The sequence below is a fragment of the Oncorhynchus masou genome, unplaced genomic scaffold (assembly GCF_036934945.1).
Source record: "Oncorhynchus masou masou isolate Uvic2021 unplaced genomic scaffold, UVic_Omas_1.1 unplaced_scaffold_4366, whole genome shotgun sequence".
Classification (NCBI taxonomy): Eukaryota; Metazoa; Chordata; class Actinopteri; order Salmoniformes; family Salmonidae; genus Oncorhynchus; species Oncorhynchus masou.
In genome coordinates, this window is record NW_027010758.1 from 555 (window position 1) to 27,912 (window position 27,358).

General features: G+C 47.5%; 1 protein-coding gene across 1 annotated transcript; it reads left to right on the forward strand.

Annotated features, from left to right (window-relative positions):
• On the forward strand, window positions 1–27,358 carry LOC135535041 (A disintegrin and metalloproteinase with thrombospondin motifs 3-like; the record flags this gene model as incomplete). Its single annotated transcript, XM_064961774.1, has 9 exons — window positions 1–134; window positions 1,586–1,709; window positions 3,790–3,870; window positions 12,568–12,734; window positions 15,654–15,819; window positions 16,986–17,118; window positions 24,119–24,326; window positions 25,744–25,873; window positions 27,169–27,358. Coding segments are annotated over 9 exons (1,328 nt in total), but the record flags the coding sequence as incomplete, so codon positions are not given.

The following is a 27,358-nucleotide window of genomic DNA, read 5'->3' on the forward strand; positions in this document are numbered from 1 at the left end:
AGGCTCACAAGTGTGAGTTGAGCTGTCAGTCCAAAGAGACCGGTGAGGTGGTGGTCATGAACCAGGTGATGCATGATGGGACGCGGTGCAGCTACACAGACCCTTTCAGTGTCTGCACCCGGGGGGAATGTCTGGTATGTACAGTATAGCTATCTCTCTATCTATACAGCTCTCTATCTATACCTCTCTCTATCTATACCTCTCTATCTATACCTCTCTCTATACCTCTCTCTATCTATGCAGCTCTCTATCTATACCTCTCTCTATCTATACCTCTCTCTATCGATTCCTCTCTATCTATACCTCTATCTATACCGCTCTCTATCTATACCACTCTTTATCTATACCTCTCTATCTATACCTCTAATATCTATACCTCTCTCTATCTACACCTCTCTCTATCGATTCCTCTCTATCTATACCTCTATATCTCAACCTCTCTCTATCTATACCTCTCTCTCTATATATATATACCTCTATACCTCTATATATACCTCTCTCTCTCTCTCTCTCTCTCTCTCTCTCTCTGTCTCTCTCTGTCTCTCTCTCTCTCTCTCTCTCTCTCTCTCTCTCTCTCTCTCTCTCTCTCTCTGTCTCTCTCTCTGTCTCTCTCTCTCTCTCTCCCCCTCTGTCTCTCTGTCTCTCTCTCTCCCCTCTGTCTCTCCATGAAGTCTACATAATGTTTTGATTGGAGGTTAGATACCATAACAGACGTTGGCATTTTCCAGACCAAAACGTTTGTAGATTGAGGGGCCAGATTCAACATGTGTTATGTCTCCCTTACCAATCTGTGTCTTGGATAGATTGGTATCGCTTCTATAGCAGAAGTCTGGAGAGAAGTGTTCCACTGCAAGTCTGACTGGAGCCTCCTCCTTCTAGGCTGTCTGACTGGAGCCTCCTCCTTCTAGGCTGTCTGACTGGAGCCTCCTCCTTCTAGGCTGTCTGACTGGAGCCTCCTCCTTCTAGGCTGTCTGACTGGAGCCTCCTCCTTCTAGGCTGTCTGACTGGAGCCTCCTCCTTCTAGGCTGTCTGACTGGAGCCTCCTCCTTCTAGGCTGTCTGACTGGAGCCTCCTCCTTCTAGGCTGTCTGACTGGAGCCTCCTCCTTCTAGGCTGTCTGACTTGCAGTGGAACACTACTCTCCAGACTTCTACTATAGAAGCGATACCAATCCAAGCCTCCCCCAGCCTAGACTGAGCCTCCCCCAGCCTAGAAGGAGTCTCCCCCAGCCTAGAAGGAGTCTCCCCCAGCCTAGAAGGAGTCTCCCCCAGCCTAGAAGGAGCCTCCCCCAGCCTAGACTGAGCCTCCCCAGGCTAGAAGGAGCCTCCCCCAGCCTAATCTCAGTCAGTGTTAAAATCAGACAGCCGAGAAGGAGCCTCCCCCAGCCTAGAAGGAGCCTCCCCCAGCCTAATCTCAGTCAGTGTAAAAATCAGACAGCCGAGAAGGAGCCTCCCCCAGCCTAGAAGGAGCCTCCCCCAGCCTAGAAGGAGCCTCCCCCAGCCCAATCTCAGTCAGTGTAAAAATCAGACAGCCTAGAAGGAGCCTCCCCTTGGTTGATTGACTGACTGTGCCCTTCTCTCTCCCAGCATGTGGGCTGCGACAAAGAGGTTGGCTCGTACAAACAAGAAGACAAGTGTGGAGTCTGTGGTGGGGACAACTCCCACTGTCGCACTGTCAAACTGACCCTCACCAAGATACCAAAGAAAACAGGTAACATTCACCAGGGTGAAACCACACTTCAGAACATTGTGTTATTTCAATTATCAATCAATACTTGATGTTGAGAAATAGATATTACAGCCTGAAAGCCCTAAAATCCTCTCCAACATTCTTAGGTAGAACCCTTTTGAGTTCCATGTAGAACCCTTTCCACACAGGGTTCTACGTGGAATCCAAAAATAGTTCTACCTGGAACTCAAAAAGGGTTCTACCTGGAACCATAAAGGTTTCTCCTATGGGGACAACTGAAGAACCTTTTGGGATATAAGTACACTGCACACAGGGTTCTACGTGGAATCCAAAAATAGTTCTACCTGGAACTCCAAAAGGTTTCTCCCTATGGGAACAGCTGAAGAACCCTTCTGGAAGCCTTGGTTCTCAGAGTGTATTGATGTCTTAGATCCCACTGTGTAATGAATTCCCAGTTGGTGACTCTTGATATCTGATAAGAGGTAGCGGCAGATGAATTCCACGACACATAGTTACCCTGAGTTCACACCCAGCTACAGCCTTGACATGCACAGACTAAACACTACACAACAACACAGCTATCCTGCAAACTTCACCACCAACAGTATAATTAGAACCACGTTTCTCCTCTATTAGTGATCACTAGTAGGCCTGAGGTCTGTATCTGGCTCTCAAAGTGGGGACTTTGGTCTTTTAGATAACAATGAATAAGGTTACATGTGGACAGGTGGGGGACCTGATCCTAGATCAGCACTGCTACTCTGAAACCTATGATAACATCGTCCCTGGTCTGTTGTTATTCTGTGGCTCATTGGATTAACTCCCTGACCAACCCGTTGTCTTGTCGTACTGTAGACATGCTGATGTTTCATATTGTCTTGTTGTCCTGTAGACCTGCTGAAGATGTTTCATATTGTCTTGTTGTCTATAGACATGCTGAAGATGTTTCATATTGTCTTATTGTCTATAGACATGCTGACGATGTTTGATATTGTCTTGTTGTGTTGTCCTATGGACCTGCTGAAGATGTTTCATATTGTCTTGTTGTCCTATAGACATGCTGAAGATGTTTCATATTGTCTTGTTGTCCTGTAGACATGCTGACGATGTTTGATATTGTCTTGTTGTGTTGTCCTATAGACCTGCTGAAGATGTTTCATATTGTCTTATTGTCCTATAGACCTGCTGAAGATGTTTCATATTGTCTTATTGTCCTATAGACATGGTGATGTTTCATATTGTCATGTTGTCCTATAGACATGCTGAAGATGTTTCATATTGTATTATTGTCCTATAGACCTGCTGAAGATGTTTCATATTGTATTATTGTCCTATAGACCTGCTGAAGATGTTTCATATTGTCTTATTGTCCTATAGGACATGGTGATGTTTCATATTGTCATGTTGTCCTATAGACATGCTGAAGATGTTTCATATTGTCTTGTTGTCCTATAGACATGCTGAAGATGTTTCATATTGTCTTGTTGTCTATAGACATGCTGAAGATGTTTCATATTGTCTTGTTGTCCTATAGACCTGGGGAAGATGTTTGATATTGTCTTGTTGTGTTGTCCTATAGGCATGCTGAAGATGTTTGATATTGTCTTGTTGTGTTGTAGACATGCTGAAGATGTTTCATATTGTCTTGTTGTCCTATAGACATGGTGATGTTTGATATTGTCTTGTTGTGTTGTCCTATAGACATGGTGATGTTTCATATTGTCTTGTTGTCCTGTAGACATGGTGATGTTTCATATTGTCTTATTGTCCTGTAGACCTGTGAAGATGTTTCATATATTATTGTCTGAAGATGTTTCATATTGTCTTGTTGTCCTATAGACATGGAAGATGTTTCATATTGTCTTGTTGTCCTATAGACCTGCTGAAGATGTTTGATATTGTCTTGTTGTGTTGTCCTATAGCATGCTGAAGATGTTTGATGTTGTCATAGACATGCTGATGTTTGATATTGTCTTGTTGTCCTGTAGACATGAAGATGTTTGATATTGTCTTGTTGTCATAGACATGCCTCTTGATATTGTCTTGTTGTCCTATAGACATGCTGTGATGTTTGATATTGTCTTGTTGTGTTGTCCTATAGGCATGCTGAAGATGTTTGATATTCCGATCGGCGCCCGGCACATCGTTATAGAGGAGAATGAGACTTCCTCCCACATAATTGGTAAGTGTGTCTCGTTACAGCAGGATAAAACACCTTTGGGATGAATTGGAATGACGATGTGAGCCCAGACCTAATCACCCAACATCAGTGCCCCCGACCTCCCTAATGCTCTTGTGGCTGAATGGAAGCATGCCCCCACAGCGATGTTCCAACATCTAGTGGAAAGCCTTCCAGAAGAGTGGAGGCTGTTATAGCAGCAAAGGAGAACCAACTCCATACTAATGACCATGATTTAGGAATGAGATATTCAACAAGCTTTTGGCCAAGTAGTATACATTTACAGTAGGGACATCCGCAGAGCATGACTACAGAACTCACTACACTACACACACACACACACACACACACACACACACACACAACTCCACCCACACACGTTTCCTGTATGATCTCCAGCAGAGCATGACTACAGAACTCACTACACTACGCACGCACACACACACACACACACACACACACACACACGTTTCCTGTATGATCGTCAGCAGTGCATGACTGCAGATCATTTGACTGTCACCAATTAGCCCTGTAGAGTTTTGGCCAGTTAGGTAATGCTCAGCTCGGGCCAGACATCAGATATTTTCATTTTTGAAATGCTAATCATACTCCAGTACACTCACCCGCAGTGTCTGGTGAGTGTGTGTCTCTGTGTGTGTCTGTGGGTGTGTGTCTCGTGTGTGTGTGTGTGTGTGTCTCGTGGGTGTGTGTGTGTGTGTGTGTGTGTGTGTGTGTGTGTGTGTGTGTGTGTGTGTGTGTGTGGTCTTGTACACACAGAGCTTATCTAACACACTATAGAGACAGAGCATAAACAGGAGAGTGGGTAGGCAGCAGATGAAGTGGAGCAGTAGACATGGTGCCATGGTGTTGGACAGATACAGTGTGGTCTCGGCCTCATTACTGTCACGCCCTGACCTTAGTTATCTTTGTTTTCTTTGTTAATTTGGTTAGGTCAGGGTGTGACAAGGTGGTTTGTTGTATTTCTTTCCTGTCTAGGGTTTTTGTATGTTTATGGGGTTGTTCACTAGTCTAGGTGTTTTGTATGTCTATTGGTTGCCTAGATTGGTTCACAAATAGAGGCAGCTGTTTATCGTTGTCTCTGATTGGAAACCCTATTTAGGCAGCCATATTCTTGGGTAATTTGTGGGTGATTGTCAATGTGATGTTGCATGTTTGCACTCAGTGCTGATAGCGGTCATTTTGTTTGTTTAGTGTACGTAGTGTTTTTCCGTCTTACATTAAAAGTATGTATTCACATGACGCTGCGCTTGGTCTCCTCATCACGACGATCGTGACAATTACTCTCAATGCAAACTAATGGTAATGGTCAGTTTATCCATGCAGAACCTCTGCCTCAATGCAAACTAATAGTAATGGCCAGCCTATTCATGCAGAACCTCTGCCTCAATACAAACTAATGATAATGGCCAGCCTATTCATGCAGAACCTCTGCCTCAATACAAACTAATGATATGGCCAGCCTATTCATGCAGAACCTCTGCCTCAATGCAAACTAATGATAATGGCCAGCCTATTCATGCAGAACCTCTGCCTCAATGCAAACTAATGATAATGGCCAGCCTATTCATGCAGGCCCTCTGCCTCAATGCAAACTAATGATAATGGACAGCCTATTCATGCAGAACCCTGCCTCAATTAATTTCACGAACCAATGGTAATGGCCAGCCTATTCATGCAGAACCTCTGCCTCAATGCAAACTAATGGTAATGGACAGCCTATTCATGCAGAACCTCTGCCTCAATGCAAACTAATGATAATGGCTAGCCTATTCATGCAGAACCTCTGCCTCAATGTAAATCCAATGATAATGGCCAGCCTATTCATGCAGAACCTCTGCCTCACGCAAACTAATGATAATGGCTAGCCTATTCATGCAGAACCTCTGCCTCAATGCAAACTACGTGGTAATGGACAGTTTATTCATGCAGAACTCTGCCTCTCAATGCTCTCAATGCAACCAATGGTACACAGCCTATTCATGCAGAACCTCTGCCTCAATGCAAACTAATGGTAATGGCCAGCCTATTCATGCAGAACCTCTGCCTCAATGCAAACTAATGGTAATGGCCAGCCTATTCATGCAGAACCTCTGCCTCAGCTGGGAATCAGGTCCTATGTGAGGAGTTCATGTCAGCTGGGAATCAGGTCCTATGTGAGAGGAGTTCATCTCAGCTGGGAATCAGGTCCTATGTGAGGAGTTCATCTCAGCTGGGAATCAGGTCCTATGTGAGGAGTTCATCTCAGCTGGGAATCAGGTTCTATGTGAGAGGAGTGTTCATCTCAGCTGGGAATCAGGTCCTATGTGAGAGGAGTGTACATCTCAGCTGGGAATCAGGTCCTATGTGAGGAGTTCATCTCAGCTGGGAATCAGGTCCTATGTGAGAGGAGTGTTCATCTCAGCTGGGAATCAGGTCCTATGTGAGAGGAGTGTTCATCTCAGCTGGGAATCAGGTCCTATGTGAGAGGAGTGTTCATCCTAGCTGTGGAATCAGGTCCTATGTGAGAGGAGTGTTCATCTCAGCTGGGAATCAGGTCCTATGAGGAGTTCATCTCAGCTGGGAATCAGGTCCTATGAGAGGAGTGTTCATCTCAGTTGAATCAGGTCCTATGAGAGGAGTGTACATCTCAGCTGGGAATCAGGGTCCTATGTGGAGGAGTTCATCTCAGCTGGGAATCAGGTCCTATGTGAGAGGAGTGTTCATCTCAGCTGGGAATCAGGTCCTATGTGAGGAGTTCATCTCAGCTGGGAATCAGGTCCTATGTGAGTGAGTTCATCTTAGCTGGAATCAGGTCCTATGTGTGAGGAGTTCATGTCAGCTGGGAATCAGGTTCTATGTGAGAGGAGTTCATCTCAGCTGGGAATCAGGTCCTATGTGAGAGGAGTGTTCATCTCAGCTGGGAATCCAGGTCCTATGTGAGAGGAGTTCATCTCATCTGGGAATCAGGTTCTATGTGAGGAGTTCATGTCAGCTGGGAATCAGGTCCTATGTGAGAGGAGTGTTCGTCTCAGCTGGGAATCAGGTCCTATGTGAGAGGAGTGTTCATCTCAGCTGGGAATCAGGTCCTATGTGAGAGGAGTGTTCATCTCAGCTGGGAATCAGGTCTATGTGAGAGGAGTGTGCATCTCAGCTGGGAATCAGGTTCTATGTGAGAGGAGTGTACATCTCAGCTGGGAATCAGGTCCTATGTGAGAGGAGTGTTCATCTCAGCTGGGAATCAGGTCCTATGTGAGAGGAGTTCATCTCATCTGGGAATCAGGTTCTATGTAAGGAGTTCATGTCAGCTGGGAATCAGGTCCTATGTGAGAGGAGTGTTCATGTCAGCTGATAATCAGGTCCTATGTGAGAGGAGTGTTCATCTCAGCTGGGAATCAGGTCCTATGTGAGAGGAGTGTACATCTCAGCTGGGAATCAGGTCCTATGTGAGGAGTTCATCTCAGCTGGGAATCAGGTCCTATGTGAGAGGAGTGTTCATCTCAGCTGGGAATCAGGTCCTATGTGAGGAGTTCATCTCAGCTGGGAATCAGGTCCTATGTGAGAGGAGTGTACATCTCAGCTGGGAATCAGGTTCTATGTGAGAGGAGTGTTCATCTCAGCTGGGAATCAGGTCCTATGTGAGAGGAGTTCATCTCAGCTGGGAATCAGGTCCTATGTGAGGAGTTCATCTCAGCTGGGAATCAGGTCCTATGTGAGGAGTTCATCTCAGCTGGGAATCAGGTCCTATGTGAGAGGAGTTCATCTCATCTGGGAATCAGGTTCTATGTAAGGAGTTCATGTCAGCTGGGAATCAGGTCCTATGTGAGAGGAGTGTTCATCTCAGCTGGGAATCAGGTCCTATGTGAGAGGAGTGTTCATCTCAGCTGGGAATCAGGTCCTATGTGAGGAGTTCATGTCAGCTGGGAATCAGGTTCTATGTGAGAGGAGTTCATGTCAGCTGGGAATCAGGTCCTATGTGAGGAGTTCATCTCATCTGGGAATCAGGTCCTATGTGAGGAGTTCATCTCAGCTGGGAATCAGGTTCTATGTGAGGAGTTCATCTCAGCTGGGAATCAGGTCCTACAGTCGGGCAAAAGTTTTTAGTCAGCCACCAATTGTGCAAGTTCTCCCACTTAAAAACATAAGAGAGTTAGTTTGACATGTACTGGCACAGTAACAATACTCCAGGAACAGCTTCACCTCTTTTATCTCTGCTTCTTTCAGTTGATAAACAAAGCCTTTCTGTCTTTGTATCTCCCCGGGGTTGGTCCTGTTTGGGATGTTTTGGTCTGGCTTGGTTTGGTCTGGTTTGTTTTGGTCTGGCTTGGTTTGGTCTGGTTTGTTTTGGTCTGGTTGATTTGGTCTGGTTTGTTATCGGTCTGGTTTGGTCTGGCTTGGTTTGGTCTGGTTTGTTTTGGTCTGTTTTGTTTTGGTCTGTTTGTTTTGTTTTGGTCTGTTTGTTATGTTTTGGCTTGGTCCGGTTTGGTCTGGTCTGGTCTGGTTTGCTCTGGTTTGGTCGGGTCTGGTAGTTTGGTTTGGTCTGGTCTGGTTTGGTCTGGTGGTTTGGTGATTTGGTCTGGTTTGGTCTGGTGGTTTGGGTCTGGTCTGGTCTTGTCTGGTCTGGTGGTTTGGTCTGGTTTGGTCTGGTGGTTTGGGTGATTTGGTCTGGTCTGGTCTGGTGGTTTGGTCTGGTTTGGTCTGGTGGTTTGGTCTGGTTTGGTCTGGTTTGGTTTGGTCTGGTTTGGTCTGGTGGTTTGGTCTGGTTTGGTCTGGTGGTTTGGTGTGATTTGGTTTGGTCTGGTCTGGTGGTTTGGTCTGGTCTGGTGGTTTGGTCTGGTTTGGTCTGGGTGGTTTGGTGTGACGGTCTGGTCTGGTCTGGTGGTTTGGTTTGGTTTGGTTTGGTCTGGTCTGGTGGTTTGGTCTGGTCTGGTCTGGTGGTTTGGTCTGGTCTGGTCTGGTGGTCTGGTTTGGTCCGGGTTTGGTCTGGTCTGGTTTGGTCTGGTTTGGTCTGGTCTGGTCTGGTTTGGTCCGGTTTGGTCCGGGTTTGGTCTGGTCTGGTTTGGTCCGGTTTGGTCTGGTCTGGTTTGGGCTGGTGGTTTGATTTGGTCTGGTCTGGTGGTTTGGTTTGCTCTGGTGGTCTGGTCTGGTGGTTTGGTCTGGTCTGGTGGTCTGGTCTGGTCTGGTGGTCTGGTTTGGTCTGTTCTGGTCTGGTGGTCTAGTTTGGTTTGGTCTGGTGGTTTGGTTTGGTCTGGTCTGGTCTGGTGGTTTGGTCTGGTCTGGTCTGGTGGTTTGCTCTGCTTCACTTGTTTTCTACTCCAAATTATACGTTGGTGTGGGTTTTTATGTTGATTCTGGGGCCACTCATGGTGGGTGTCTTTTAGGTCCCAGTTTCTTGTTGTTAGTCAACATTCAGTGGACACCCCCGAGTGTCTCGGAGAATTCATCTTAAACCCCCACCTGTTTAATTGTACTGTGGCTCACTTGTTATGTTTCTTAATGGGAATGTTTCTAACTTGTGTGTGGGACTCCCTGGTATTCAATAGCTCTGTGGGACTCCCTGGTATTCAATAGCTCTGTGTGGGACTCCCTGGTATTCAATAGCTCTGTGTGGGACTCCCTGGTGTTCAATAGCTCTGTGTGGGACTCCCTGGTATACAATAGCTCTGTGTGGGACCCCTGGTATACAATAGCTCTGTGTGGGACTCCCCTGGTATACAATAGCTCTGTGTGGGACTCCCATGGTATTCAATAGCTCTGTGTGGGACTCCCTGGTATTCAATAGCTCTGTGTGGGACTCCCTGGTATTCAATAGCTCTGTGTGGGACTCCCATGGTATTCAATAGCTCTGTGTGGGACTCCCATGGTATTCAATAGCTCTGTGTGGGACTCCCTGGTATACAATAGCTCTGTGTGTGTGAGCGGGCCCAGCGTGAGTCAGTATCACCGTGGCTACCAGCCAAATCCTTCTCTCTCACTGTCTGTCTCTAAGATCTATTATCTAAACAGGGAGACGATGGTGACGAGGCTTTAGCATTAAAGTCACAATCTGTCATTTGAATTTCAATGACATACACCGACATATAGACCTCTATGTGAAATGAACACTGACCAACGGTAGCTATCGCAGATTGAACCTTCAATGCAGCCCTGACGCAATGTCATATAACGGCTGTGAACTTTGCCGTTGCTCTGCTCGCAGTAAGAATTTAATGTCATTACTGTTATAGAACAGTTTAGAGTTTACTTAAATAATGCAATGGCATGTAGCCTAGTTGTGTTTCCAATGAAAGACGATTGTCATGGAATTCAAGTTGAATACACACACAGACATACATTCTTATTTTCAATGACGGCCTTGGAACAGTGGGTTAACTGCCTGTTCAGGGGCAGAACGACAGATTTGTACCTTGTCAGCACGGGGGTTTGAACTTGCAACCTACCGGTTACTAGTCCATCGCTCTAACCACGAGGCTACCCTACACTCTAACCACTAGGCTACCTGCCGTCCCTACACTCCACTCTAACCACTAGACTACCCTGCTGCCCCTACACTCTAACTACTAGGCTAACCCGTCAGCCCCTATACTCTAACCACTAGACTACCTGCCGTCCCTACACTTTAACCACTAGGCTACCCTGCCGTCCTTACACTCTAACCACTAGGCTACCTGCCGCCTACACTCTAACCACTAGGCTACCCTGCCGTCCTTACACTCTAACCACTAGGCTACCCTGCCGTCCTTACACTCTAATTACTAGGCTACCTGCCGCCCCTACACTTCAACCACTAGGCTACCCTGCTGCCCCTACACTCTAACCACTAGGCTACCCTAACCCCCTACACTCTAACCACTAGGCTACCCTGCCGTCCTTACACTCTAACCACTAGGCTACCTGCCGCCCCTACACTCTAACCACTAGACTACCTGCCGTCCCTACACTTTAACCACTAGGCTACCCTGCCGTCCTTACACTCTAACCACTAGGCTACCTGCCGCCCCTACACTCTAACCACTCAGGCTACCCTGCCGTCCCTACACTCTAACCACTAGGCTACCCTGCCGCCCCTACACTCTAACCACTAGGCTACCTGCCGCCCCTACACCTAACCACTAGGCTACCTGCCGTCCCTACACTCTAACCACTAGACTACCTGCCGTCCCTACACTCTAACCACTAGGCTACCCTGCCGTCCTTACACTCTAACCACTAGGCTACCTGCCGCCCCTACACTCTAACCACTAGGCTACCCTGCCGTCATTCCTACACTCTAACCACTAGACTACCCTGCCGCCCCTACACTCTAACCACTAGACTACTCCTGCCGCCTCTACACTCTAACCACTAGACTACCTGCCGTCCCTACACTTCCAACCACCAGACTACCCTGCCGCCCCCTACACTCTAACCACTAGGCTACCTGCCGTCCCTACACTCTAACCACTAGACTACCCTGCCGCCCCTACACTCTAACCACTAGGCTACCTGCCACCCCTACACTCTAACCACTAGGCTACCCTGCCGCCCCTACACTCCACTCTAACCACTAGACTACCTGCCGTCCTTACACTCCAACCACTAGGCTACCTGTCGCCCCTACACTCTAACCACTAGGCTACCCTGCCGCCCCTACACTCTAACCACTAGGCTACCCTGCCGCCCTACACTCTAACCACTAGGCTACCTGCCGCCCTACACTCTAACCACTAGGCTACCTGCCGTCCCTACACTCTAACCACTAGACTACCTGCCGTCCCTACACTCTAACCACTAGGCTACCCTGCCGTCCTTACACTCTAACCACTAGGCTACCTGCCGCCCCTACACTCTAACCACTAGACTACCCTGCCGCCCTACACTCTAACCACTAGACTACCCTGCCGCCCCTACACTCCAACCACTAGGCTACCCTGCCGCCCTACACTCCACTCTAACCACTAGACTACCCTGTCAGTCTCCACACTCTAACCACTAGGCTACCTGCCGTCCCTACACTCTAACCACTAGACTACCCTGCCGCCCTACACTCTAACCACTAGACTACCCTGCCGCCCTACACTCTAACCACTAGACTACCTGCCGTCCCTACACTCTAACCACTAGACTACCTGCCGCCCTACACTCTAACCACTAGGCTACCTGCCGTCCCTACACTCTAACCACTAGACTACCCTGCCGCCCCTACACTCTAACCACTAGGCTACCTGCCACCCTACACTCTAACCACTAGGCTACCCTGCCGCCCCTACACTCCACTCTAACCACTAGACTACCCTGCCGCCCCTACACTCTAACCACTAGACTACCCTGCCGCCCTACACTCTAACCACTAGACTACCTGCCGTCCCTACACTCTAACCACTAGACTACCTGCCGTCAGCCCCTACACTCTAACCACTAGACTCTGCTGTCCCTACACTCTAACCACTAGACTAGCATCCTGCCGCCCCTACACTCTAACCACTAGACTACCCTGCCGCTTCTACACTCTAACCACTAGACTACCTGCCGTCCCTACACTCTAACCACTAGGCTACCCTGCCGCCCTACACTCTAACCACTAGACTACCCTGCCGCCCCACACATGGGTTGGAACAGTTGGTCCCCCCTCTGTATAGCCTGTTGCTGCTGTGCTGGTCCTGTCAGACTATCCAACGGATGAAAACACATTGTGAATCAGACGGTTTTCTTTGTGTTTCACAGCTGTTAAGAATCAAGTCACAGGCAGCTTCATATTGAACGCAAAAAGTGGAGATGCCAAGTCCAGAACCTTCATCGAGAGCGGTTTGGAGTGGGAGTACGTCGGAAGCGGCGAGAAAGAAACCCTGAAAAACAATCGGCCCCCTTCACGAGGGGGCATCGTTGTTCTGGTAAGAAGACGAAACTGATGGATCTAGTAAGACGCACACTCAGACACACACACACACACAGCCAGATACGTGCACACCCAGACATCGTGCACACACACACATACACACCCAGACACGTGCACCCACACACACACACAACCACCCAGACACGTGCACCCACACACACATCCACATCCAGACACGTGCACCCACACACACACACACCCAGACACGTGCATACACACACACAGACACGTGCACACACACACACACACACTCCAGACACGTGCACCCACACACACACACACACACCCAGACACGTGCACACACACACACGCATACAGGCTGAATTTTTCAACATTGACAAGTGACAGTTGGGGTGCAGGTGTGCATCGCCTCAATTCTCATTTGACCCAAAACAGGCCGACCCAAATGATCACTATCCGACACAGCAGCATGTGGTCAGAAGATACAGGACTTCGTTCCCAATGGTTCACATTGAGGTTCAGCTACACACTCCAGTCAGTCCCCTAGAAAGACAGTGGAGCACCTTCACTGTGATTTTAATCAGCTTTGATTGTCCACTAGTGGTAATTAGTGCTTTTCTAGACTAGTTTCGGCAACGATTAGTAAAACAAAATATTGTGGTTCGGTTTCTATAACATTAAATGTATTATGACATAGTGACTTTTTTTGTGTGACTTTTTAATAAAATCATAAAGCAAAAAATAGTGAAAATGTAATTTAGAAAAATAGGAAATTACTATGAAATAATACAATATTCAGTTGTGTATATTTACTTTGTTTTAATTTAATGACTTTAATATTTTTCATTCCTTAAAGTCATCATCTCATCTCTGGCAGTAGCAGTCAGCCATCATCCTATCTAGCTAGGCTAACCTGCCTAAATATACTGCAGAGCTGTCTGTAGTCATCCTGTTTAGCTAGGCTAACCAAGCCTAAATATACTGCAGAGTTGTCTGTAGTCATCCTGTTTAGCTAGCTAACCTGCCTAAATATACTGCAGAGCTGTCTGTAGTCATCCTGTTTAGCTAGGCTAACCTGCCTAAATATACTGCAGAGCTGTCTGTAGTCATCCTGTTTAGCTAGGCTAACCTGCCTAAATATACTGCAGAGCTGTCTGTAGTCATCCTGTTTAGCTAGGCTAGCCTGCCTAAGTTAGCTGCAGAGCTGTCTGTAGTCATCCTGTCTAGCTAGGCTAGCCTGCCTAAATATAATGCAGAGCCAAGTCTGTAGTCATCCTGTTTAGCTAGGCTAGCCTGCCTAAATATACTGCAGAGCTGTCTGTAGTCATCCTGTTTAGCTAGGCTAACCTGCCTAAATATACTGCAGAGTTGTCAGTAGTCATCCTGTTTAGCTAGGCTAACCTACCTAAATATACTGCAGAGCTGTCTGTAGTCATCCTGTTTAGCTAGGCTAACCTGCCTAATTATACTGCAGAGCTGTCTGTAGTCATCCTGTTTAGCTAGGCTAACCTGACTAATTATACTGCAGAGCTTGTCTGTAGTCATCCTGTTTAGCTAGGCTAACCTGCCTTAATTATACTGCAGAGCTGTCTGTAGTCATCCTGTTTAGCTAGGCTAACCTGCCTAAATATACTGCAGAGCTGTCTGTAGTCATCCTGTTTAGCTAGGCTAACCTGCCTAAATATACTGCAGAGCTGTCTGTAGTCATCCTGTTTAGCTAGGCTAACCTGCCTAAATATACTGCAGAGTTGTCTGTAGTCATCCTGTTTAGCTAGGCTAACCTGCTAAATATACTGCAGAGCTGTCTGTAGTCATCCATTTAGCTAGGCTAACCTGCCTAAATATTTATTTCACGCTTATTTAACCAGGTAGGCTAGTTGAGAACAAGTTCTCATTTACAACTGCGACCTGGCCAAGATAAAGCATAGCTTGGTGAACAGACAACACAGAGTTACACATGGAGTAAACAATTAACAAGTCAATAACACAGTAGAAAAAAAAGGGGAGTCTATATACAATGTGTGCAAAAGGCATGAGGAGGTAGGCGAATAATTACAATATTGCAGATTAACACTGGATTGATAAATGATCATGTACAGGTAGAGATATTGGTGTGCAAAAGAGCAGAAAAGTAAATAAATAAAAACTGTGGGGATGAGGTAGGTGAAAATGGGTGGGCTATTTACCAATAGATTATGTACAGCTGCAGCGATCGGTTAGCTGCTCAGATAGCTGATGTTTGAAGTTGGTGAGGGAGATAAAGGTCTCCAACTTCAGCGATTTTTGCAATTCGCTCCAGTCACAGGCAGCAGAGTACTGGAACGTAAAGGCGGCCGAATGAGGTGTTGGCTTTAGGGATGATCAGTGAGATACACCTGCTGGAGCGCGTGCTACGGATGGGTGTTGCCATCGTGACCAGTGAACTGAGATAAGGCGGAGCTTTACCTAGCATGGCCTTGTAGACGACCTGGAGCCAGTGGGTCTTGCGACGAATATGTAGCGAGGGCCAGCCGACTAGAGCATACAAGTCGCAGTGGTGGGTAGTATAAGGTGCTTTAGTGACAAAACGGATGGCACTGTGATAAACTGCATCCAGTTTGCTGAGAAGAGTGTTGGAAGCAATTTTGTAGATGACATCGCCGAAGTCGAGGATCGGTAGGATAGGTTTGGGGTTAGGATTTGGGGTTAATGTTAAGGTCAGACTTAGGTTAAGGGTTAGGGTTAGGTTTAGGGAAAATAGGACTTTGAATGGGAATCAATTGTTTATCTTTCTCTCACTCTCTTTCTCCCTGTCTCTCTCTCTCTGTCATCGTGTCCTCTTTCTCCCTGTCTCTCTCTCTCTGTCATCGTGTCCTCTTTCTCCCTGTCTCTCTCTCTCTGTCATCATGTCCTCTTTCTCCCTGTCTCTCTCTCTCTCTGTCATCATGTCCTCTTTCTCCCTGTCCTCTTCTAGGTCATTCCACAGGAGGAGGACACTAAGATCAGTCTGACATATAAGTACATTATCCATGAGGACCTGCTGCCGGTCATCACCAATAACAACGTTCTCCTGGCCGAGCTGGATACCTACGAGTGGGCCCTGAAGAGCTGGTCGCAGTGCTCTAAACCCTGTGGGGGAGGTGTGTGTATGGGGGGGGGGGCTGGTTGTGGAGTGGCTCTTTAGACCAGATTAATTCAATCTCACCTGCTACAGAAAGGTCCCTGATGGCTATTTCCATTTGTGCCTGGCCTGCCAAGTACCCCTGCTGTGGGTTGGTGCTATTGGCCCAACCTGGCAACCTGCTGTGGGTTGGTGCTATTGGCCCAACCTGGCAACCTGCTGTGGGTTGGTGCTATTGGCCCAACCTGGCAACCTGCTGTGGGTTGGTGCTATTGGCCCAACCTGGCAACCTGCTGTGGGTTGGTGCTATTGGCCCAACCTGGCAACCTGCTGTGGGTTGGTGCTATTGGCCCAACCTGGCAACCTGCTGTGGGTTGGTGCTATTGGCCCAACCTGGCAACCTGCTATGGGTTGGTGCTATTGGCCCAACCTGGCAACCTGCTATGGGTTGGTGCTATTGGCCCAACCTGGCAACCTGCTGTGGGTTGTTGCTATTGGCCCAACCTGGCAACCTGCTGTGGGTTGTTGCTATTGGCCCAACCTGGCAACCTGCTGTGGGTTGGTGCTATTGGCCCAACCTGGCAACCTGCTATGGGTTGGTGCTATTGGCCCAACCTGGCAACCTGCTATGGGTTGGTGCTATTGGCCCAACCTGGCAACCTGCTATGGGTTGGTGCGATTGGCCCAACCTGGCAACCTGCTATGGCTTGGGTGCTATTGGCCCAACCTGGCAACCTGCTATGGGTTGGTGCTATTGGCCCAACCTGGCAACCTGCTATGGGTTGGTGCTATTGGCCCAACCTGGCAACCTGCTATGGGTTGGTACTATTGTCCCAACCTGGTTGTCCTCGGGGCATGCTGCTCAGGGGTCTCTGACACATTCACATTCAAATGGTTCTTACTACTCTGTTGCTCTGTCGTGTGTGTGTGTGTGTGTGCGTCTGTGTGTGTGTGCGTGTGCGTGCGTGCGTGTGTGCATGTGTGTGCGTGCATGCGTGTGCGTGTGTGCGTGTGCGTGTGTGTGTGTGTGCGTGCGTGTACACGCTCTCTCCAGTCTTAGTACATACGGCCACCTGCATTTTCTTTCTGTAAAATGATTTACAGTATAAATTAGAAAATGTTATGTTTTTTTGTCAGACGTTACAACAGATTGTACTAAACCCATTTAATTGGACCGTCTGGCAGGTATACAGTACACCAAATACGGATGCAGGAGGAAGAGCGACAGTCGACTGGTGCACCGGAACCTCTGTGAAACCAGCAAGAAGCCCAAACCCATCCGGAAGAGGTGCAACGTGAACGAGTGCAGCCAGCCAACGTGAGCTCCTCTCCCCTTCACTCTCCCCCTCTATCCTTTCTCTGTCCCTGTCCGAGCCATGCTGATAGGAGAGCATCCATGTCCTCATCATCATCATCATCATCATCATCATCGCTCTAAGGGACACTTCCTCTCGAAGAGGGACTGAAGCTAATGCAATAACTAGTCGTTCTCAGTAGTGGACAGATTGAATAATGAGATAATAATCTAGTTGTTCTCAGTAGTGGACAGATTGAATAATGAGATAATAACCTAGTCATTCCCAGTAGTGGACAGATTGAATAATAAGATAATAACCTAGTCGTAATGAGATAATAACCTAGTCGTAATGAGATAATAACCTAGTCGTGTAATGAGATAATAACCTAGTCGTAATGAGATAATAACCTAGTCGTAATGAGATAATAACTAGTCCTTCTCAGTAGTGGACAGATTGAATCATGAGATAATAACCTAGTCATTCTCAGTAGTGGACAGATTGAATAATGAGATAATAACCTAGTCGTAATGAGATAATAACCTAGTCGTAATGAGATAATAACCTAGTCATTCTCAGTAGTGGACAGATTGAATAATGAGATAATAACCTAGTCATTCCCAGTAGTGGACAGATTGAATAATGAGATAATAACCTAGTCGTTCTCAGTAGTGGACAGATTGAATAATGAGATAATAACCTAGTCGTAATGAGATAATAACCTAGTCCTTCCCAGTAGTGGACAGATTGAATAATGAGATAATAACCTAGTCATTCCCAGTAGTGGACAGATTGAATAATGAGATAACCTAGTCATTCCCAGTAGTGGACAGATTGAATAATGAGATAATAACCTAGTCATTCCCAGTAGTGGACAGATTGAATAATGAGATAATAACCTAGCCGTAATGAGATAATAACCTAGTCCTTCCCAGTAGTGGACAGATTGAATAATGAGATAATAACCTAGTCGTAATGAGATAATTACCTAGTCGTTCCCCCAGTAGTGGACAGATTGAATAATGAGATAATAACCTAGCCGTAATGAGATAATAACCTAGTCCTTCCCAGTAGTGGACAGATTGAATATTGAGATAATAACCTAGTCGTAATGAGATAATAACCTAGTCGTTCCCAGTAGTGGACAGATTGAATAATGAGATAATAACCTAGTCGTAATGAGATAATAACCTAGTCGTTCCCAGTAGTGGACAGATTAAATATCAAATCAAATCAAATCAAATTTATTTATATAGCCCTCGTACATCAGCTGATATCTCAAAGTGCTGTACAGAAACCCAGCCTAAAACCCCAAACAGCAAGCAATGCAGGTGTAGATGCACAGTGGTTAGGAAAAACTCCTAGAAAGGCCAAAACCTAGGAAGAAACCTAGAGAGGAACCAGGCTATGTGGGGTGGCCAGTCCTCTTCTGGCTGTGCCGGGTAGAGATTATAACAGAACATGGCCAAGATGTTCAAATGTTCATAAATGACCAGCATGGTCGAATAATAATAAGGCAGAACAGTTGAAACTGGAGCAGCAGCACGGCCAGGTGGACTGGGGACAGCAAGGAGTCATCATGTCAAGTAGTCCTGGGGCATGGTCCTAGGGCTCAGGTCCTCCGAGAGAGAGAAAGAAAGAGAATTAGAGAGAGCATATGTGGGGTGGCCAGTCCTCTTCCGGCTGTGCCGGGTGGAGATTATAACAGAACATGGCCAAGATGTTCAAATGTTCATAAATGACCAGCATGGTCGAATAATAATAAGGCAGAACAGTTGAAACTGGAGCAGCAGCACGGCCAGGTGGACTGGGGACAGCAAGGAGTCATCATGTCAAGTAGTCCTGGGGCATGGTCCTAGGCTCAGGTCCTCCGAGAGAAGAAAGAAAGAGAATTAGAGAGAGCATATGTGGGTGGCCAGTCCTCTTCCGGCTGTGCCGGGTGGAGATTATAACAGAACATGGCCAAGATGTTCAAATGTTCATAAATGACCAGCATGGTCGAATAATAATAAGGTAGAACAGTTGAAACTGGAGCAGCAGCACGACCAGGTGGACTGGGGACAGCAAGGAGTCATCATGTCAGGTAGTCCTGGGGCATGGTCCTAGGGCTCAGGTCCTCCGAGAGAGAGAAGGAGAGAATTAGGAGAACGCACACTTAGATTCACACAGGACACCGAGGTGGACAGGAGAAGTACTCCAGATATAACAAACTGACCCCAGCCCCCGACACATAAACTACTGCAGCATAAATACTGGAGGCTGAGACAGGAGGGGTCAGGAGACACTGTGGCCCCACCCGAGGACACCCGGACAGGGCCAAACAGGAAGGATATAACCCACCCACTTTGCCAAAGCACAGCCCCCCACACCACTGGAGGGATATCTTCAACCACCAACTACCATCCTGAGACAAAGCTGAGCATAGCCCGCAAAGATCTCCGCCATGGCACAACCCAAGGGGGGCGCCAACCCAGACAGGATGACCACATCAGTGAATCAACCCACTCAGGTGACGCACCCTCCAGGGACGGCATGAGAGAGCCCCAGCAAGCCAGTGACCCAGCCCCTGTAATAGGGTTAGAGGCAGAGAATCCCAGTGGAAAGAGGGGAACCGGCCAGCAGAGACAGCAAGGGTGGTTCGTTGCTCCAGAGCCTTTCCGTTCACCCTTCCCACTCCTGGGCCAGACTACACTCAATCATATGACCCACTGAAGAGATGAGTCTTCAGTAAAGACTTAAAGGTTGAGACCGAGTTTGCGTCTCTGACATGGGTAGGCAGACCGTTCCATAAAAATGGAGCTCTATAGGAGAAAGCCCTGCCTCCAGCTGTTTGCTTAGAAATTCTAGGGACAATTAGGAGGCCTAGTCTTGTGACCGTAGCGTACGTGTAGGTATGTACGGCAGGACCAAATCAGAGAGATAGGTAGGAGCAGAAGCCCATGTAATGCTTTGTAGGTTAGCAGTAAAACCTTGAAATCAGCCCTTGCTTTGACAGGAAGCCAGTGTAGGGAGGCTAGCACTGGAGTAATATGATCAAATTTTTTGGTTCTAGTCAGATTCTAGCAGCCGTAATTAGCACTAACTGAAGTTTATTTAGTGCTTTATCCGGTAGCCGGAAAGTAGAGCATTGCAGTAGTCTAACCTGAAGTGACAAAAGCATGGATTAATTTTTCTGCATCATTTTTGGACAGAAAGTTTCTGATTTTTTTGCAATGTTACGTAGATGGAAAAAAGCTGTCCTTGAAATGGTCTTGATATGTTCTTCAAAAGAGAGATCAGGGTCCAGAGTAACGCCGGGTCCTTCTACAGTTTTATTTGAGATGACTGTACAACCATTAAGATTAATTGTCAGATTCAACAGAAGATCTCTTTGTTTCTTGGGACCTAGAACAAGCATCTCTGTTTTATCCGAGTTTAAAAGTAGAAAGTTTGCTGCCATCCACTTCCTTATGTCTGAAACACATGCTTCTAGCGAGGGCAATTTTTGGGGCTTCACCATGTTTCATTGAAATGTACAGCTGTGTATCATCCGCATAGCAGTGAAAGTTAACATTATGTTTTCGAATAACATCCCCAAGAGGTAAAATATATAGTGAAAACAACAGCGGTCTAAACGGAACCTGAGGAACACCGAAATTTACAGTTGATTTGTCAGAGGACAAACCATTCACAGAGACAAACTGATATCTTTCCGACAGATAAGATCTAAACCAGGCCAGAACTTGTCCGTGTAGACCAATTTGGGTTTCCAATCTCTCCAAAAGAATGTGGTGATCGATGGTATCAAAAGCAGCACTAAAGGTCTAGGAGCACGAGGACAGATAGAGCCTCGGTCCGATGCCATTAAAATGTCATTTACCACCTTCACAAGTGCCGTCTCAGTGCTATGATGGGGTCTAAAACCAGACTGAAGCATTTCATATACATTGTTTGTCTTCAGGAAGGCAGTGAGTTGCTGAGCAACAGCCTTTTCTAAGATTTTTGAGAGGAATGGAAGATTCGATATAGGCCGATAGTTTTTTATATTTTCTGGGTCAAGGTTTGGCTTTTTCAAGAGAGGCTTTATTACTGCCACTTTTAGTGAGTTTGGTACACATCCGGTGGATAGAGAGCCGTTTATTATGTTCAACATAGGAGGGCCAAGCACAGGAAGCATCTTTCAGTAGTTTAGTTGGAATAGGGTCCAGTAAGCAGCTTGAAGGTTTAGAGGCCATGATTATTTTCATCATTGTGTCAAGAGATATAGTACTAAAACACTTGAGCGTCTCTCTTGATCCTAGGTCCACGCAGAGTTGTGCAGACTCAGGACAACTGAGCTTTGAAGGAATACGCAGATTTAAGAGGAGTCTGTAATTTGCTTTCTAATAATCATAATTTTTTCCTCAAGAAGTTCATGAATTTATCACTGCTAAAGTGAAAGTCATCCTCTCTTTGGGAATGCTGCTTTTTAGTTAGCTTTGCGGCCGTATCAAAAGGAATTTTGGATTGTTCTTATTGTCCTCAATTAAGTTAGAAAAATAGGATGATCGAGCAGCAGTAAGGGCTCTTCGGTACTGGGCACGGTACTGTCTTTTCCAAGCTAGACGGAAGACGCGTCCAGTTTGGTGTGGCGCCATTTCCGTTCAATTTTCTGGAAGCTTGCTTCCAGAGCTCGGTATTTTCTGTGTACCAGGGAGCTAGTTTCTTATGAGAAATGTTTTTAGTTTTTAGGGGGTGCAACTGCATCTAGGGTATTGCGCAAGGTTAAATTGAGTTCCTCAGTTAGGTGGTTAACTGATTTTGTCCTCTGGTGTCATTGGGTAGACAGAGGGAATCTGGAAGGACATCAAGGAATCTTTGTGTTGTCTGTGAATTTATAGCACGACTTTTGATGTTCCTTGGTTGGGGTCTGAGCAGATTATTTGTTGCAATTGCAAACGTAATAAAATGGTGGTCCGATAGTCCTGGATTATGAGGAAAAACAGTAAGATCCACAACTTATTTATTCCATGGGACAAAACTAGGTCCAGCGTATGACTGTGACAGTGAGTGGGTCCAGAGACATGTTGGACAAAACCCACTGAGTCGATGATGGCTCCGAAAGCCTTTGGAGTGGGTCTGGGCTTTTCCATGTGAATATTAAAGTCACCAAAAGATTAGAATATTATCTGCTATGACTACAAGGTCCGATAGGAATTCAGGGAACTCAGTGAGGAACGCTGTATATGACCCAGGAGGCCTGTAAACAGTAGCTATAAAAAGTGATTGAGTAGGCTGCATAGATTTCATGACTAGAAGCTCAAAAGACGAAATTGAAATTTGCTATCGTAAATGTTAGCAACGCCTCCGCCTTTGCGGGATGCACGGGGGATATGGTCACTAGTGTAGCCAGGAGGTGAGGCCTCATTTAACACAGTAAATTCATCAGGCTTAAGCCATGTTTCAGTCAGGCCAATCATCAAGATTATGATCAGTGATTAGTTCATTGACTATAATTGCCTTTAAAGTAAAGGATCTAACATTAAGTAGCCCTATTTTGAGATGTGAGGTATCATAATCTCTTTCAATAATGACAGGAATGGAGGTGGTCTTTATCCTAGTGAGATTGCTAAGGTGAACACCGCCATGTTTAGTTTTGCGCAACCTAGGTCGAGGCACAGACACGGTCTCAATGGTGATAGCTGAGCTGACTACACTGACTGTGCTAGTGGCAGACTCCACTATGCTGGCAGGCTGGCTAACAGCCTGCTGCCTGGCCTGCACCCTATTTCATTGTGGAGCTAGAGGAGTTAGAGCCCTGTCAATGTTGGTAGATAAGATGAGAGCACCCCTCCAGCTTGGATGGAGTCCGTCACTCCTCAGCATGGTCAGGCTTGGTCCTGTTTGTGGGGTGAGTCCCAAAAAGAGGGCCAATTATCTACAAATTCTAACTTTTCGGAGGGGCAGAAAACAGTTTTCAACCAGCGATTGAGTTGTGAGACTCTGCTGTAGAGCTCATCACTCCCCCTAACTGGGAGGGGGCCAGAGACAATTACTCGATGCCGACACATCTTTCTAGCTGATTTACACGCAGAAGCTATGTTGCGCTTGGTGATCTCTGACTGTTTCATCCTAACATCGTTGGTGCCGACGTGGATAACAATATCTCTATACTCTCTACACTCGCCAGTTTTAGCTTTAGCCATCACCATCTTCAGATTAGCCTTAACGTCGGAAGCCCTGCCCCCCGGTAAACAGTGTATGATCGCTGGATGATTCGTTTTAAGTCTAATACTGCGGGTAATGGAGTCGCCAATGACTAGAGTTTTCAATTTGTCAGAGCTAATGGTGGGAAGCTTCGGCATCTCAGACCCCGTAACGGGAGGAGTATAGACCAGAGAAGGCTCGGCCTCTGACTCCGACTCGCTGCTTAATGGGGAAAACCGGTTGAAAGTTTCTGTCGGCTGAATGAGCGACACCGTTGAGCGTTCCTACAGCATTTCCTTCCAGAAACCGTGAGAAATAATGTGCTCTCTCTTGTTCTGTCTGCCCCCCCTCTCTTATTCTGTCTGCCCCCCTCTCTTATTCTGTCTGCCCCCCCTCTCTTATTCTGTCTGCCCCCCTCTCTTATTCTGTCTGCCCCCACCTCTCTTGTTCTGTCTGCCCCCCACCTCTCTTGTTCTGTCTGCCCCCCACCTCTCTTGTTCTGTCTGCCCCCCACCTCTCTTGTTCTGTCTGCCCCCCACCTCTCTTGTTCTGTCTGCCCCCCCTCTCTTATTCTGTCTGCCCCCCTCTCTTATTCTGTCTGCCCCCCTCTCTTGTTCTGTCTGCCCCCACCTCTCTTGTTCTGTCTGCCCCCCACCTCTCTTGTTCTGTCTGCCCCCCACCTCTCTTATTCTGTCTGCCCCCCACCTCTCTTATTCTGTCTGCCCCCCACCTCTCTTATTCTGTCTGCCCCCCACCTCTCTTATTCTGTCTGCTCCCCCACCTCTCTTATTCTGTCTGCCCCCCCTCTCTCTTGTTCTGCATGCCCCCATTCTCCCCTCTCTCTCCCTCCTCTCCCAGGTGGTTGGTGGAGGAGTGGAACCCATGCAGTAAGACATGTGGGAAGATTGGCTACCAGTCCAGGGTTGTTCAGTGTATGCAGGCCCTCCACAACGGCACCAACCGGACGGTCCACACTAAGTACTGTACAGAGGACAAGCCTGAGACCAGGAAGGTCTGTAACCCCTCTGCCTGCCCTGCACAGTGGAGGACAGGGGCCTGGTCACAGGTGGGTCCCAGCATAGAGCTTCACTACAGAGTATACTCTAGACAGGGGCCTGGTCACAGGTGGGTCCCAGCATGGAGCTCCACCACAAAGCCTACAGTACAGACAGGGGTCTGGTCATGGAGCTTCACCACAGAGTATACTCTTGACAAGGGCCTGGTCACAGGTGGGTCCCAGCATAGAGCTTCACCACAGAGTATACTCTAGACAAGGGCCTGGTCACAGGTGGGTCCCAGCATAGAGCTTCACCACAGAGTATACTCTAGACAAGGGTCTGGTCACAGGTGGGTCCCAGCATAGAGCTTCACTACAGAGTATACTCTAGACAAGGGTCTGGTCACAGGTGGGTCCCAGCATAGAGCTCCACCACAGAGTATACTCTAGACAAGGGCCTGGTCACAGGTGGGTCCCAGCATGGAGCTTCACCACAGAGTATACTCTAGACAAGGGTCTGGTCACAGGTGGGTCCCAGCATGGAGCTCCACCACAAAGCCTACAGTACAGACAGGGGCCTGGTCATGGAGCTCCACCACTGAGCATTCTCTAGACAAGGGACCGGTCACAGGTGGGTCCCAGCATGGGCTCCGCCACAGGTACAGACAGAGACCTGTTCATGGAGCTCTGTCACACAGCTCACAGTACTACTTATCAGAGTTGGGGTCAACTCGATTTCAATTCAATCAATGATGGAGGTGGAATTTCTGTTCACTAAAATAGAATTGTAGTTTCTTTGAAATTGACTGAATTGAATTGTAATGAAGCTGAACCCTGGTGGAACATTCTCCAGTCACCACACACTGAAGGACGTGAAGAGGATGGTTAGCGTATCCAGACCAGTAGCAGTCCTATTTAATTGATTTTGTTGAATTTATAAACACTTTTTTCCTGTGTTGTTTACCAGGTTTTCTGGAAAGGGAAGTTGCTCCATATCGATTTGTTTTAGGAATTGTGCGAGCTGACTGTTCTAGGGATTTCAGCGTTGTTTCTAAGAACTGTGAAGAGCCAGCTGCTTTGAGTCTCGTCTGACCTGCTGTCTCTGTGGGGCCACCACAGTGTTCAGTAAGCTGTGGAGAGGGGATTCTGACCCCCTGTCTCTCTGTGTCTCTCTGTGTGGCCACCACAGTGTTCAGTAAGCTGTGGAGAGGGGATTCGACAGAGACAGGTTATCTGACCCCCTGTCTCTCTGTGTCTCTCTGTGTGGCCACCACAGTGTTCAGTAAGCTGTGGAGAGGGGATTCTGACCCCCTGTCTCTCTGTGTCTCTCTGTGTGGCCACCACAGTGTTCAGTAAGCTGTGGAGAGGGGATTCTGACCCCCTATCTCTCTGTGTCTCTCTGTGTGGCCACCACAGTGTTCAGTAAGCTGTGGAGAGGGGATTCTGACCCCCTGTCTCTCTGTGTCTCTCTGTGTGGCCACCACAGTGTTCAGTAAGCTGTGGAGAGGGGATTCGACAGAGACAGGTTGTGTGTAGAGCCACAGACAACACCATCGGCCATTGTGAGGGAGACAAGCCTGAAACTGTCCTCATCTGTAAACTGAGCCCGTGTCCAGGTAGAGTACATACACACACATGCATGCTCTTACACACACACAGAGGAGAGGGTTCTTAAAGAGCTCTGATTACCTGGGGAGACAGGAGAGGAGAGGAGGGGGGTTCTTAAAGAGCTCTGATTACCTGGGGAGACAGGAGAGGAGAGGAGGGGGTTCTTAAAGAGCTCTGATTACCTGGGGAGACAGGAGAGGAGAGGAGGGGGTTCTTAAAGACCTCTGATTACCTGGAGGAGACTGGAGAGGAGAGGAGGGGGTTCTTAAAGAGCTCTGATTACCTGTGGAGACAGGAGAGGAGAGGAGGGGGTTCTTAAAGAGCTCTGATTACCTGGGGAGACAGGAGAGGAGAGGAGGGGGTTCTTAACGAGCTCTGATTACCTGGGGAGACAGGAGAGGAGAGGAGAGGAGGGGGTTCTTAACGAGCTCTGATTACCTGGAGGAGACAGGAGAGGAGAGGAGGGGGTTCTTAAAGACCTCTGATTACCTGGAGGAGACTGGAGAGGAGAGGAGGGGGTTCTTAAAGACCTCTGATTACCTGGGGAGACAGGAGAGGAGAGGAGGGGGTTCTTAAAGAGCTCTGATTACCTGTGGAGACAGGAGAGGAGAGGGGGGTTCTTAAAGACCTCTGATTACCTGGGGAGACAGGAGAGGAGAGGAGGGGGTTCTTAAAGAGCTCTGATTACCTGGGGAGACAGGAGAGGGAGAGGAGGGGGTTCTTAACGAGCTCTGATTACCTGGGGAGACAGGAGAGGAGAGGAGAGGAGGGGGTTCTTAACGAGCTCTGATTACCTGGAGGAGACAGGAGAGGAGAGGAGGGGGTTCTTAAAGAGCTCTGATTACCTGGGGAGACAGGAGAGGAGAGGAGGGGGTTCTTAACGAGCTCTGATTACCTGGGGAGACAGGAGAGGAGAGGAGAGGAGGGGGTTCTTAAAGAGCTCTGATTACCTGGGGAGACAGGAGAGGAGAGGAGGGGGTTCTTAACGAGCTCTGATTACCTGGGGAGACAGGAGAGGAGAGGAGGGGGTTCTTAAAGACCTCTGATTACCTGGGGAGACAGGAGAGGAGAGGAGGGGGTTCTTAAGGACCTCTGATTACCTGGGGAGTTTGGAACCGTTGCAAACCCCTAGTTCGGGAACCGCTGCCAGAGCAAATTAAAGAATTAAGAAGTAAGGGAAAAAGCAAGAAATCTGGAATCGTCCAACCTGGATTTCTGGAAAACCTATGATTTTTGCAACCCAAAGTCCCACCATGTAATTATCCGTAAAGCTTTGCCGTCTCTCATCCTCTGGTAAAAACAGGACAGTCATCGCTGCCCCCGTTCACCAAAGAAGCGACGGAGAATTCAACGACAAAGACGGAGGGTGTACATCAGATTGTCCCTGAGAATCCTGTCCACAAACTCTCCTTCAGTAAGTCAGCATGGGATGCTTCTATTGGATTTGTATTGGATTCTAGTCTATTCTATTCTTCTATTGGATTCTAGTCTAT